The 12,948-nt window shown below is 39.7% G+C and overlaps 1 protein-coding gene across 1 annotated transcript in view; it reads left to right on the plus strand.

Moving 5' to 3' along the window:
• The window catches only part of LOC125727462 (uncharacterized), a 74,445-nt gene extending 61,783 nt beyond the window's left edge, over positions 1-12,662 (plus strand). The window contains exons 20-29 of the mRNA XM_049004178.1: positions 281-724; positions 1,145-1,603; positions 4,715-5,158; positions 6,036-6,479; positions 7,674-7,919; positions 8,716-8,973; positions 11,122-11,424; positions 11,617-11,886; positions 11,988-12,071; positions 12,308-12,662. Coding sequence (XP_048860135.1) covers positions 281-724; positions 1,145-1,603; positions 4,715-5,158; positions 6,036-6,479; positions 7,674-7,919; positions 8,716-8,973; positions 11,122-11,424; positions 11,617-11,886; positions 11,988-12,071; positions 12,308-12,374 — 3,019 coding nt within the window. The 3' untranslated portion in view covers positions 12,375-12,662. The remainder of the gene's footprint in view (positions 1-280; positions 725-1,144; positions 1,604-4,714; positions 5,159-6,035; positions 6,480-7,673; positions 7,920-8,715; positions 8,974-11,121; positions 11,425-11,616; positions 11,887-11,987; positions 12,072-12,307) is intronic.
• The last annotated feature ends 286 nt before the right edge of the window (positions 12,663-12,948 follow it).

The raw sequence follows: 12,948 nt of genomic DNA on the forward strand, positions 1-12,948 counted from the left end.
TTATTGTGTCATCTGAGATTTTTAAAAAATAAACATTGCAAATGTACTCTTAATGAAAATGTCACATACATTCTGCATCCTTGCCATGAATATTGACTTTGTTATGCTTGGAGAGAGTAACACCATTTTAAATTTGTGTTGTTGAAAGTTATCAAACTACTGTCACATAAATTATGAAGTAAAATTTTTTGTGTCAGCATCACCAGTGCATGTAAAATTACCTCCTTATTCTGAGAAACATCACCTTCATACAGAGTGACTGTGTTCTTCTTATTTTTAGGTTTCCCAGTAACATTTTATGGAACAGTAAAAAACATCAGGTAGCTGTGAAGTTTCTTCTGAAGCTCATTGCTGAAGCAGCAGAGAGTGACACTGGAACAGGAGGGAGTGTCTCCCAGTGTCTGTCCTCTCTGTGCAGTTACAGCACTTTTCCTTATGGCGATGACAGTCCATCTGAAGAGTGTGGATTCCTGTTTGATCTGTACTCACATGTGAAGGACTATGAGTCCCAAACACAGAGGAGTGTCCTCCCTACTCTACTGCCCATTTACCAGTCAGCTCCTGCAGTCTGGGTTATAGACCTCTCTGTGAGAAAGGCCTCCCTCATACTAGAAGTGCTGAAACTCCAAACAGACAAGAGAGCAGTAGAGCTGAAGGGCTGGTCAGAAGAAGAGAGTGAAGTGAGGAGCTTCCTTCAGTGTCTGCCCTACATCTCACAGCTGAGGTGAGATTCTTAGATTAGACTCTTTTCTTATCAGTATGGCAGGTTCCCAAGTGAATTTCATGAAAATGTGAAACTTTATCTATATTTTTCAGAGAAGCCTTTGCATGTCTATTAAATGCACAGCAGAGTACAGAGATATACTCACAGAGGCCGTATTTTCACTGATTATTGTTGTTTTCTGGTGAATCATCGCATTGCTCTGAATGTACAGAAGCCTTAGTCAATAATATAAAAGTGTCTCAGCAGCTTATGTGTGGTGTTTTCACCCAGAAGTGGTTTTTTCCTTTTATTGTACTTTAAACAAATACGGTTAAGTTAATTTTTATGGCCCAATTTCTTAGAGAAAATGGGCATGAAAATCGGTAGGTATTGTTACTTCTGTATATAAAAAGAAAATAAAAAATGTCCACTCTTTTTCAGATTTTATGAGGAGCATTTTGATGAAGATCCTGCTTCATGTAGTTCATTTGTACTGAAGATGTGCTCTTTGGCAGCTGACCATGCAAAACAGACAGGAGAGACACCCCTTGAATCCTTATTCTCAGTGTTTAACATCAAGGGATTTGTAGAAGCACTTGAAGGCCTCATTGATGAGATGATTGGCAGGAAATTGCAGGAATATTTCCTGTTGGATCTGTACTCACATGTGAAGGACTATGAGTCCCAAACACAGAGGAGTGTCCTCCCTACTCTACTGCCCATTTACCAGTCAGCTCCTGCAGTCTTGGTTATAGACCTCTCTGTGAGAAAGGCCTCCCTCCTACTAGAAATGCTGAAACTCCAAACAGACAAGAGACCAGTAGAGCTGGAGGACTGGTCAGAAGAAGAGAGTGAAGTGAGGAGCTTCCTTCAGTGTCTGCCCTACATCTCACAGCTGAGGTGAATCTTTTACATTAGACTTTTCTGTAATCAATATGACAAGTTTCCAAATTAATTTTATGATAAGGAGGAACTTTCTTGACATTTTTTAGGAGCCTTTACATGTCTGTTAAATGCAGAGCAGAGTACAGAGATATACTCACAGAGGCTGTATTTTCACTGATTAATATTTTTTTCTAATGAATCTTCACATTAGTTTGAATGTACTGATGCATTAGTCAATATTATCAAAATATCTTATCAGCCTTTGTGTGGTGTTTTCATCTAGAAGTGTTTTTTTTTACTTTTAGGTTTATTTTAAATAAAAAATCAACAACCATTTTGCTGAATTTCCTTGGGAAAATGAATGTGAAAGTTGGTCGTTTGTTATATTTGTATATAAAGATAAAACCAAATACATGCCTTCTTTTTTCAGATTTGTTGAATGGTGTATTGAGTTTAATTTAGCTTCATTTCTGCTGAAGCTGAGTGTTGAAGCAGCAGAGAGTGACACTGGAACAGGAGGGAGTGTCTCCCAGTGTCTGTCCTCTGTGTGCAGTTACAGTACTTTTCCTTGTGGTGATGACAGTCCATCTGAACAGTGTGGATTCCTGTTGGATCTGTACTCACATGTGAAGGACTATGCGTCCCAAACACAGAGGAGTGTCCTACCTACTCTACTGCCCATTTACCAGTCAGCTCCTGCAGTCTGGGTTATAGACCTCTCTGAGAGAAAGGCCTCCCTCCTACTAGAAGTGCTGAAACTCCAAACAGACAAGAGAGCAGTAGAGCTGGAGGGCTGGTCAGAAGAAGAGAGTGAAGTGAGGAGCTTCCTTCAGTGTCTGCCCTACATCTCACAGCTGAGGTGAGTGTGGAGCATGTCTGTGTGGAGATGTTGAAGTGTCCTATCATATTGTGTCATTTGAGATTTTTTTTTTAAATAAACATTGCAAACTATGATATTATGCCCGTCAAAGTGTGTCAGCTTAGCCATTTCAGAACCTCTGCTAAAATCATCCTAATATTTGCAGCGACTGTTCAGTGCAGCCATACATTTTTTGACTTGGCCACTAGCACACCTCATACAGCTAGTCAATCTGTCACTGACTTTTTAAACCAATATATTTAATTATTTAATTGAGCTATTGGTGAAATTTAACAAAATCATAGAACGGCTGAGGTGCCCCTGAGGAGAAGGTTGGGAACTGAAGCGGTGTTCATCTAGCCATCCAACTAGATATGAGTAACTTTTTAGAAAACAGAAGAAATTGTTACTAGTTTTTATTGTGTTACTCTTAATTTGCACATGTTCTAATGTTTAATTGTGTTTTTTGTTCTAAGCCAAAGTACACTTGCTACCCAGATAAACAGCTTTAAACATTTCTGTGGACTGCCTAGGTCTTTTGCACAGTACTGTGTGTGTGTGTGTGTGTGTGTGTGTGTGTGTGTTTATATATATATATATATATATATATATATATATATATATATATATATATATATATATATATATATATATATATAAAATTAAAAATTAAAAAAAAAAATCATTGCAAATGTACTCTTAATGAAAACTTCACATAAATTTTGCATCCTTGCCAGGAATATTCACTTTGTTATGCTTGGAGAGAGTAACACCTTTTAGAATTTGTGTTGTTGAAAGTTATCAAGCTACTGTCACATCAATTATGAAGTAAAATTTTTAGTGTCAGCATCACCAGTGCATGTAAAATTACCTCCTTATTCTGAGAAACATCACCTTCATACAGAGTGACTGTGTTCTTCTTATTTTTAGGTTTTCCAGAAACATTTTATTGAACAATAACAAACGTCAGGCAGCTGTGAAGTTTCTGCTGAAGCTCAGTGTTGAAGCAGCAGAGAGTGACACTGGAACAGGAGGGAGTGTCTCCCAGTGTCTGTCCTCTCTGTGCAGTTATAGCACTTTTCCTTATGGTGATGACAGACCATCTGAACAGTGTGGATTCCTGTTGGATCTGTACTCACATGTGAAGGACTATGAGTCCCAAACACAGAGGAGTGTCCTCCCTACTCTACTGCCCATTTACCAGTCAGCTCCTGCAGTCTGGGTTATACACCTCTCTGTGAGAAAGGCCTCCCTCCTACTAGAAGTGCTGAAACTCCAGACAAACAAGAGACCAGTAGAGCTGAAGGACTGGTTAGAAGAAGAGAGTGAAGTGAGGAGCTTCCTTCAGTGTCTGCCCTACATCTCACAGCTGAGGTGAGTGTGGAGCATGTCTGTGTGGAGATGTTGAAGTGTCCTATCATATTGTGTCATTTGAAATTTTTTTTTAAATAAACATTGCAAACTATGATATTATGCCCGTCAAAGTGTGTCAGCTTAGCCATTTCAGAACCTCTGCTAAAATCATCCTAATATTGGCAGCGACCGTTCAGTGCAGCCATGCATTTTTTGACTTGGCCACTAGCACACCTCACACAGCTAGTCAATCTATCACTGACTTTTTAAACCAATATATTTAATTATTTAATTGAGCTATTGGTGAAATTTAACAAAATCATGGAACGGCTGAGGTGCCCCTGAGGAGAAGGTTGGGAACTGAAGCGGTGTTCATCTAGCCATCCAACTAGATATGAGTAACTTTTTAGAAAACAGAAGAAATTGTTAGTAGTTTTTATTGTGTTACTCTTAATTTGCACATGTTCTAATGTTTAATTGTGTCTTTTGTTCTAAGCCAAAGTACACTTGCTACCCAGATAAACAGCTTTAAACATTTCTGTGGACTGCCTAGGACTTTTGCACAGTACTGTGTGTGTGTGTGTGTGTCTGTATATATATATATATATATATATATATATATATATATATATATATATATATATAATTAAAAATTAAATAAAATAATCATTGCAAATGTACTCTTAATGAAAACTTCACATAAATTTTGCATCCTTGCCATGAATATTCACTTTGTTATGCTTGGAGAGAGTAACACCTTTTAGAATTTCTGTTGTTGAAAGTTATCAAGCTACTGTCACATCAATTATGAAGTAAAATTTTTAGTGTCAGCATCACCAGTGCATGTAAAATTACCTCCTTATTCTGAGAAACATCACCTTCATACAGAGTGACTGTGTTCTTCTTATTTTTAGGTTTTCCAGTAACATTGTACGGAACAGTAACAAACATCAGGCAGCTGTGAAGTTTCTGCTGAAGCTCAGTGTTAAATCAGCAGAGAGTGACACTGGAACAGGAGGGAGTGTCTCCCAGTGTCTGTCCTCTCTGTGCAATTACAGCACTTTTCCTTATGGTGATGACAGACCATCTGAACAGTGTGGATTCCTGTTGGATCTGTACTCACATGTGAAGGACTATGAGTCCCAAACACAGAGGAGTGTCCTCCCTACTCTACTGCCCATTTACCAGTCAGCTCCTGCAGTCTGGGTTATAGACCTCTCTGTGAGAAAGGCCTCCCTCCTACTAGAAGTGCTGAAACTCCAGAGAGACAGAAGAGCAGTAGAGCTCGAGGGCTGGTCAGAAGAAGAGAGTGAAGTGAGGAGCTTCCTTCAGTGTCTGCCCTACATCTCACAGCTGAGGTGAGTGTGGAGCATGTCTGTGTGGAGATGTTGAAGTGTCCTATCATATTGTGTCATTTGAATTTTTTTTTTAAATAAACATTGCAAACTATGATATTATGCCCGTCAAAGTGTGTCAGCTTAGCCATTTCAGAACCTCTGCTAAAATCATCCTAATATTGGCAGCGACCGTTCAGTGCAGCCATGCATTTTTTGACTTGGCCACTAGCACACCTCATACAGCTAGTCAATCTATCACTGACTTTTTAAACCAATATATTTAATTATTTAATTGAGCTATTGGTGAAATTTAACAAAATCATGGAACGGCTGAGGTGCCCCTGAGGAGAAGGTTGGGAACTGAAGCGGTGTTCATCTAGCCATCCAACTAGATATGAGTAACTTTTTAGAAAACAGAAGAAATTGTTAGTAGTTTTTATTGTGTTACTCTTAATTTGCACATGTTCTAATGTTTAATTGTGTCTTTTGTTCTAAGCCAAAGTACACTTGCTACCCAGATAAACAGCTTTAAACATTTCTGTGGACTGCCTAGGACTTTTGCACAGTACTGTGTGTGTGTGTGTGTGTCTGTATATATATATATATATATATATATATATATATATATAATTAAAAATTAAATAAAATAATCATTGCAAATGTACTCTTAATGAAAACTTCACATAAATTTTGCATCCTTGCCATGAATATTCACTTTGTTATGCTTGGAGAGAGTAACACCTTTTAGAATTTCTGTTGTTGAAAGTTATCAAGCTACTGTCACATCAATTATGAAGTAAAATTTTTAGTGTCAGCATCACCAGTGCATGTAAAATTACCTCCTTATTCTGAGAAACATCACCTTCATACAGAGTGACTGTGTTCTTCTTATTTTTAGGTTTTCCAGTAACATTGTACGGAACAGTAACAAACATCAGGCAGCTGTGAAGTTTCTGCTGAAGCTCAGTGTTAAATCAGCAGAGAGTGACACTGGAACAGGAGGGAGTGTCTCCCAGTGTCTGTCCTCTCTGTGCAATTACAGCACTTTTCCTTATGGTGATGACAGACCATCTGAACAGTGTGGATTCCTGTTGGATCTGTACTCACATGTGAAGGACTATGAGTCCCAAACACAGAGGAGTGTCCTCCCTACTCTACTGCCCATTTACCAGTCAGCTCCTGCAGTCTGGGTTATAGACCTCTCTGTGAGAAAGGCCTCCCTCCTACTAGAAGTGCTGAAACTCCAGAGAGACAGAAGAGCAGTAGAGCTCGAGGGCTGGTCAGAAGAAGAGAGTGAAGTGAGGAGCTTCCTTCAGTGTCTGCCCTACATCTCACAGCTGAGGTGAGTGTGGAGCATGTCTGTGTGGAGATGTTGAAGTGAGGTTCACTGTGGGCTGTTTACTGCAGGTATCAGGTGTCAGACTGTCTCTACTTCTGTGACTCTCATTGGGGACACAGAGGGATTCCTCAGCTTAGAGAGTTATGAGTGGAGCTTTTCTCTGCATGATGTTCAGTGTGTGTTTTTTTTACATAACGAATAACTTAAATCACATGTCATATGTAGTGAAGGTGTATACAGTGAAAGAGCGTAAGATACATTTAGATTCATTTAACCCCAATAGGTTCTTCACGGGTGTGTCATGGTGTCCTAAGTGGATAGCGCTGTTGTTTTATACCTGCATGGGTGTAGATTGGGGTGGACAGTATATTGATGATATGTCGTATCGTGATTATGAACATTAATATCATCGTCTATTTGAATATCGTGAGTATCATGATATAACCTAAACACTTGTTTTGTTATAATGCATGATTTTTCACGAATTCCATGAAGCTATGAGTCTGTTGGTGTGAGTTGTCATTATACCAAGCACATGCTCCATGACTATTAGAAACACAAGCATGTTTACATTACTAGGTATTAACTCTGCACACAGTGGACATGCAATGTGTGCCCTCTATTTGGCGGGGTGTCCTTACCACGGAACTGTAGGAAGAACAAGGATTTTTTTTGTGTTTGTGTTTTAATCTGACAATGCAGTTTGATCCAGTGAAAATAGAATTAGTTGTAACAAAAAATGAAAACGCTTTACACAAACATTTTTAGATTATGATTGAATTGGGTATTTTGATATGCTCCCCCAGCTGCAGGGCATGCGATCAGTCTGACTGCCATTTCTGAATAGCCCTCAGTATGTGAGCGCATGTGCCCTGTGATCCCATCCAGGGTGTAGCCCAGCCTTGTGCTGCTGGGATTCGGCTCCAGGTAGAGCCAGAGCATAAGCAGGTAGAAGAAGGATGTATTCTGTTAAACCAGACCCTATACAAGCAAACCAATTAGGTATTTGTTAAGGCAAAAAAATCAAGAAATCTTGTATTATTTACTACATAAATAATTATGGTTTCTTAGATACAGTGGGTCCACACATGGGTAATAAGAAAATCAGAAAAAGAGAAGATTAACTTCTTAAAGACGGGTGTGGAACAGGCATAATTGACCTGATTTTCGTGTCTGTTCACGTTTCTTGTGTGTTAGGCCTGTTGGGAATACTTTGGAGAAGCAGATTCTCCTGGTGTATAAAGTTCAGGACAAGCAGCTGACTCAGTCCTTACTAGAGACGGTTGGTGGAGACCTGAGTACCTGCTCGCTGGACTGGGAGGTGCTTCAGTATCTACTGCAGAACTCCAACTGTCATGTCACCATGGACCTCAGGAAGAGCAGAGCTCTGGAGGATAAGACCAGGGATCTTCTTCCTTTCCTGGACAGAGTTGAGCTAAAGAGGTGGGTATGATTCCGAAGGCGTAGTCTTCTGTAGCTAAATAGTTTAGTCATTCGGTGGGCTGCAATTGGCGTCTAAGAAGGTTGCAGAACAGTAGCAGAGAATCATGGGGAAGAACATTTTTGGCAAATTTCCAGACTCCTTCCAGAAACTTTCCATGGGAAGGTGAATTTTATAAATTTAGAACTCGGTAGAACTCTGAAATCTGTGAGATATGGCAAAGAAAGCAAATTGTATCAATAATACAACATATAATATGACTTATAAGTGGTGCACTTTGATGCAGATGCTTATTGGGGTGTTTTTACGTAGACAATTACCGACTATTACACAATGATATAACTATTAGTGCCGTTAATATGTTCCTTTAATTTTATGTTTTCTACATTTCCAACTACTTCCAGTTTATTCCCCTTAATTTCCATGTTTCCATTAATTCCCATGGAAAGTTTCCAAATTTCCCAAAACTTTGTAACCCAAGTCCAGATATTTATGATTTTTTTCCCCTCTTCTGAATCCTTCCTGAATATTAGATGTTAAGATTTTTAAAAGAATTATCAGTTTGTGTGTTTAATTTTAATTGACAATTTGTAATATAAATTAAGCAGTAAACAGCAAAAATCAGTCTAAGAGAGTGACACAAAAACCTAGAAGATTGGTTATAAAAAATGCTTCACATCTGTCTGCAGTTTTATCACAAACTGATACAGCAGATGTAGCTGAATCCCTGATCACTCAGATAATCAACTGAGGAAGTGAGATGGAGGAAGTAAAACTGCATGTGTTTCCTGTCTCTAGGCCCAGTCCTAGGTTCACAATGTCTGCTCTCAGAGAAGCATTTGAAGTCCACTCTGTGCATTCGGTGTCCAGCCTAGTGAAAGCTGTAGGCGGCTGGATCAACCTGAACAGCAGAGATATGGACAACAAGGACTGTGCTGCTCTGCAGTTCACCCTCCGTAACTGTGAGAGCGTCAAACTCAGTCTGCTGTGGTCCTCCCTGCCTGAGGGGGCACTAGAGAGCATAGTGTCTCTACTGCACCGTGTCTCCAAGCTCAGGTATGTCATAGCCTCAGTCTGTCCCTGGTGCTCATATTACAGAGGAGGTGGACAATTACTGAAGAAAACCAAGTTCAGCTGAGGGGCACAATAGCAGCTCCCTGCCTAGGATTATAGCTGTGAAATATTTTATCATTAGCTTAGTTGTCTGCATCTTTCCAGAATATTTTGTTTCTGATTGCTTGTATTTACCAGAGTAACACTATTGGAATATTAGACTGATTTCATAAACCAAATTTGGCAGTGAGGAATTCTGGTGCCACAGCAGCACATGGATCTCAACCGACAACCTTCCAGTTTCTGCACCATTAATGCACCTGACTGTGGAAGAATTAGAGCATTTTTGTAGAACAGACAGCTTGGAGTTATGATTGTAGTCACTTGTATGCCGGGTGACAGAGGCAGCTCTCTGGCATGTTCCCATGCTGTTCACCACTGACTGACACGAAGTCTCAAAGCAGAGCTGCCACTAACAACTATTTTTCTGCTGATTAATCTGTCGACTATTTTACTGATTGGTTGATTAATCTAAACGATGAATATTCCTCCAAAAAATCAGATTGACCATTTAAATTCATTTTATGTTAACAACAACAAACTATAAATTATTGCCGGGCTTTAGAAAATGGATGCCGTCTTTTCAGCACTATACGGACATTATTTTCGTCCATAATTCGATACATAGATTAGTCATATGCCTAAAAATATCAATGAGATACAAATTGTGATGCCCAAACGTTAGTAATCTGTATAAATTCACTGTATTCTTATTTTAAATTTGGTTAGCAGAGTACGCCACATGCAACTGTTTTGGTAAATCATAATAAGCACTGAAGTGCCGGTGAAGAAAGGGGGAGTTCAACAGCTACGACATGTTTTAAAAGAGGAGATATTGTGGTTAAACTAGATAAAAAAAGATAGAGGTGATGTAGCAGTGCTTTTTGCAGATTAAAGTTTGACAGTTTTTTGTGGTATAGTTTTAATTTTTATTTAAGTTCACGTGTTTTTTTTTTATTTATTGTACTTTCAGTTTTAGTTTAGGATAATAACACTGGTCCCATCAAGCCCAATACGCACAGACACACACACTGGCACCATCAATTAACGTATAATAAGCCCAGATTTTGGCCTAAACATTTTCACAAACACTCATTCAGTGGAGATTCTGATGTAGCAGACAGACAAATGTATGGCTTTATTGTATTTGGTGTATTTAGCAGCTACAAGGACAAAAGATATTTAAAAAGCTCCCTGTAATAATGGTAATATAATAAACATGAATAGAAGACACTTCTGGTGGTTTTTCCTCGTCTGATGGTCCATCATCCAGAATAGCGCTTGTGTGTTTTCTCTCGTGTATGGCACTCGTGCTACCGTGCTGTGCCATCGAACTTTGCACAGTGTACAGTATAAACCACCTTTTTGTTTTGTGATAATTTGAACTACTCCCTTAATTACATAGCAATACTGAAGAAAAACATTTCTTATAATTAATGGAAGCATTTTAGAAATCATGATAATTTCATTAAAATTATATAATGAAAAAGATTTTATTCGTCGATTTTAAATCTATGTCACCGTATCATAGCAGCCCTACCTCAAAGTCTCACCAACTGTCACCTGTCCAGTAGCTTATCCCTGGTGAACCTGAACAGCAGGCCCTCACCACTGCTTCTAGTATGGGCAACTATATAAACTAGTCCAAGATGATAATGACAAGCTGAGTAACACCATATCCATTGTAAATTTGGAACTGGTGAAGTCCTCATTGAAAATTGCTGATACAGACTAAATAAACAGATTCACTGCACAATGGTAACAGGCAGCCACTCAAGGCAGCACTTGAAGTCTTCAGGAGATTAAACATTGCCCATAGTGAATGTATGTTGTGTGATAGACTGATATCCCATCAAAGGGTGTCCCCTGCCTTGTGCCCTGTGCGTCCTGGGTGGGCATCAGGCTCATGAGGACTCTGTACTGGAGTACTTATAGATAATGGAGGAATAGACATAAATTAGATGTAATTTAGCTTTTTCCTTGAGTTTGATGATTATGGTTCAACAAACTAAAGCTGTATTTTACGTAAAGCATAAAATGCTTTAAAATAATTGGCTTTCATCTGTGAATCTTGTGTTTCTGTGGAAACAGTGTGGACAGGAATCTGATGCTGAGGTTCCTTCATTTCTGCACAACTGCTGAAGACCAGCAGGGGGCAACAACAGCACTGCTCCAGGCACTGCAGCACAAGCTGGACTTCTCCAGCTCCTCTCTTGTGGATCTGTCAGGACAAGAGGGAGGAAATGACATGTGTCTCAGTGCCGGAGACTGTAGAGTTCTCTTCTCTGTAGTCCAGCTGGCCCAGGTTACCACAGAGCTGGTTTTGCAGGACTGTGAAGCTTCAGACGCTGCTCTGGAACATCTTTTCCCTGTTTTACATAAAGTCTGTTTGAGGTGAGACACTGTACTCCCATCACCTGAAGTCATGACACAGGATGTGTTTGAGGTGGCACTATAGATCATGGAGTCTGATAGCTGCCTTCCTCAGGAGGTCATGACATTCTCCATGTATCTAAGTGAGACAGATGTTAAACTTCACAATAATTCCATGGTGATTGTGATCAGGGTCAGTGTTATGTTCCACAGGCCCAGCAAACCCCTCCTCCTACAGCTGCTGCGTCTTACTGGAGGGCTGCATGAAGCTGAGGCAGCGAGACGAGCCAAGTCCCTCTGCTCAGCCCTGGGTGAGGAACTGGACCTGAGGCACACGCCTGTGGACCTGGAGGCCTGTAGGGCACTGGCCCTTGTACTGGAACAGTCAGAGGGTCTGCCAGAACTGGACCTGAGCCACTGTCACCTGACTGACGCCTGCTTGGAGCTGCTGCTCCCTCATCTGCACAAAGTACAAGTCCTAGAGTGAGTGTAGAGCTACTAGATGAATTACACAGCTAACAAAATCCTGTAATGCAGCTTACCCATGATGCTCAGCTCTCACCAGTGTGCCTCCTCTGTTTCAGTCTAAGTCACAATGACATCACTGACCATGGAGCACAAGGTCTTCAGCAGGTCGTCTGCAGTAACAGCTCTGTGCAGACAGTACGGTGAGTGTGTCTTTGTGATGAACTGTGCAAGAGTTGGTGTGTCATTAATAAAGAGCTTTGTATAAGTCAGTGTGTCATTCAAGAGCCGTGTAAGAGTCAGTGTGTCATTCAAGAGCCGTGTAAGAGTCAGTGTGTCATTAAAGAGCTGTGTTTGTTCCTGTAGGTTTTCCTCACATCTGTTGTTTGGTGGTGATGATGGTTTTATGCTGTTAACTCACTGCTGTGTGTCTCTACAGACTCTTCAGTAATAAAATTACAGACAGAAGATCCTTCAAAACAGACAATCGCTTTGAAATCTGGTGATGAGGCAGAATTACAGAGAAAGGGACCCCTGACTGATCTGTGTTGAAAAGATGAAAAGAATCTGGAACTTAAGCAGTCTGACTTTTTTCAAATAAGGAACTTTTTTCTGTTTTGAAATATTTGCTCCTTTTCTGTATGATTATGTGATTGTCTTTGGGTCTTTGGCTTCATGTCAGGAAATGGCGTATCGCATACGATGATTGGAGAACCACTATTATTATATAGGGACAGAACTTTCAGGCAGGTTATTGTAATTCCTACATGTATGTTTGACAGGTGGTAACAGTGGACATAGTAAAGAGTGCTTGTTACAGTAATATTCTTGTTGCAGTTCACAAACATAAGTAACAAAGACAAAACATTTTCCACAAATGATAACACAATTAACTAAATTAAAATCATGTTATAAATGTAATTGCTGCAGCTGAAGCCAGTTCTTGAAAACTGCAAAATGATAAACAGCAATGTATTTATCTGTATGAATAAACTGTTTTTGGGGAATAACTGCGCGTCTCATAATTTGGAGTGTAATTCATATTTTGTCTGCTTTCATTTCATCAGTCACATAACCAAA

The sequence above is a fragment of the Brienomyrus brachyistius genome, unplaced genomic scaffold, assembly GCF_023856365.1.
Source record: "Brienomyrus brachyistius isolate T26 unplaced genomic scaffold, BBRACH_0.4 scaffold98, whole genome shotgun sequence".
NCBI classification, from domain to species: Eukaryota; Metazoa; Chordata; class Actinopteri; order Osteoglossiformes; family Mormyridae; genus Brienomyrus; species Brienomyrus brachyistius.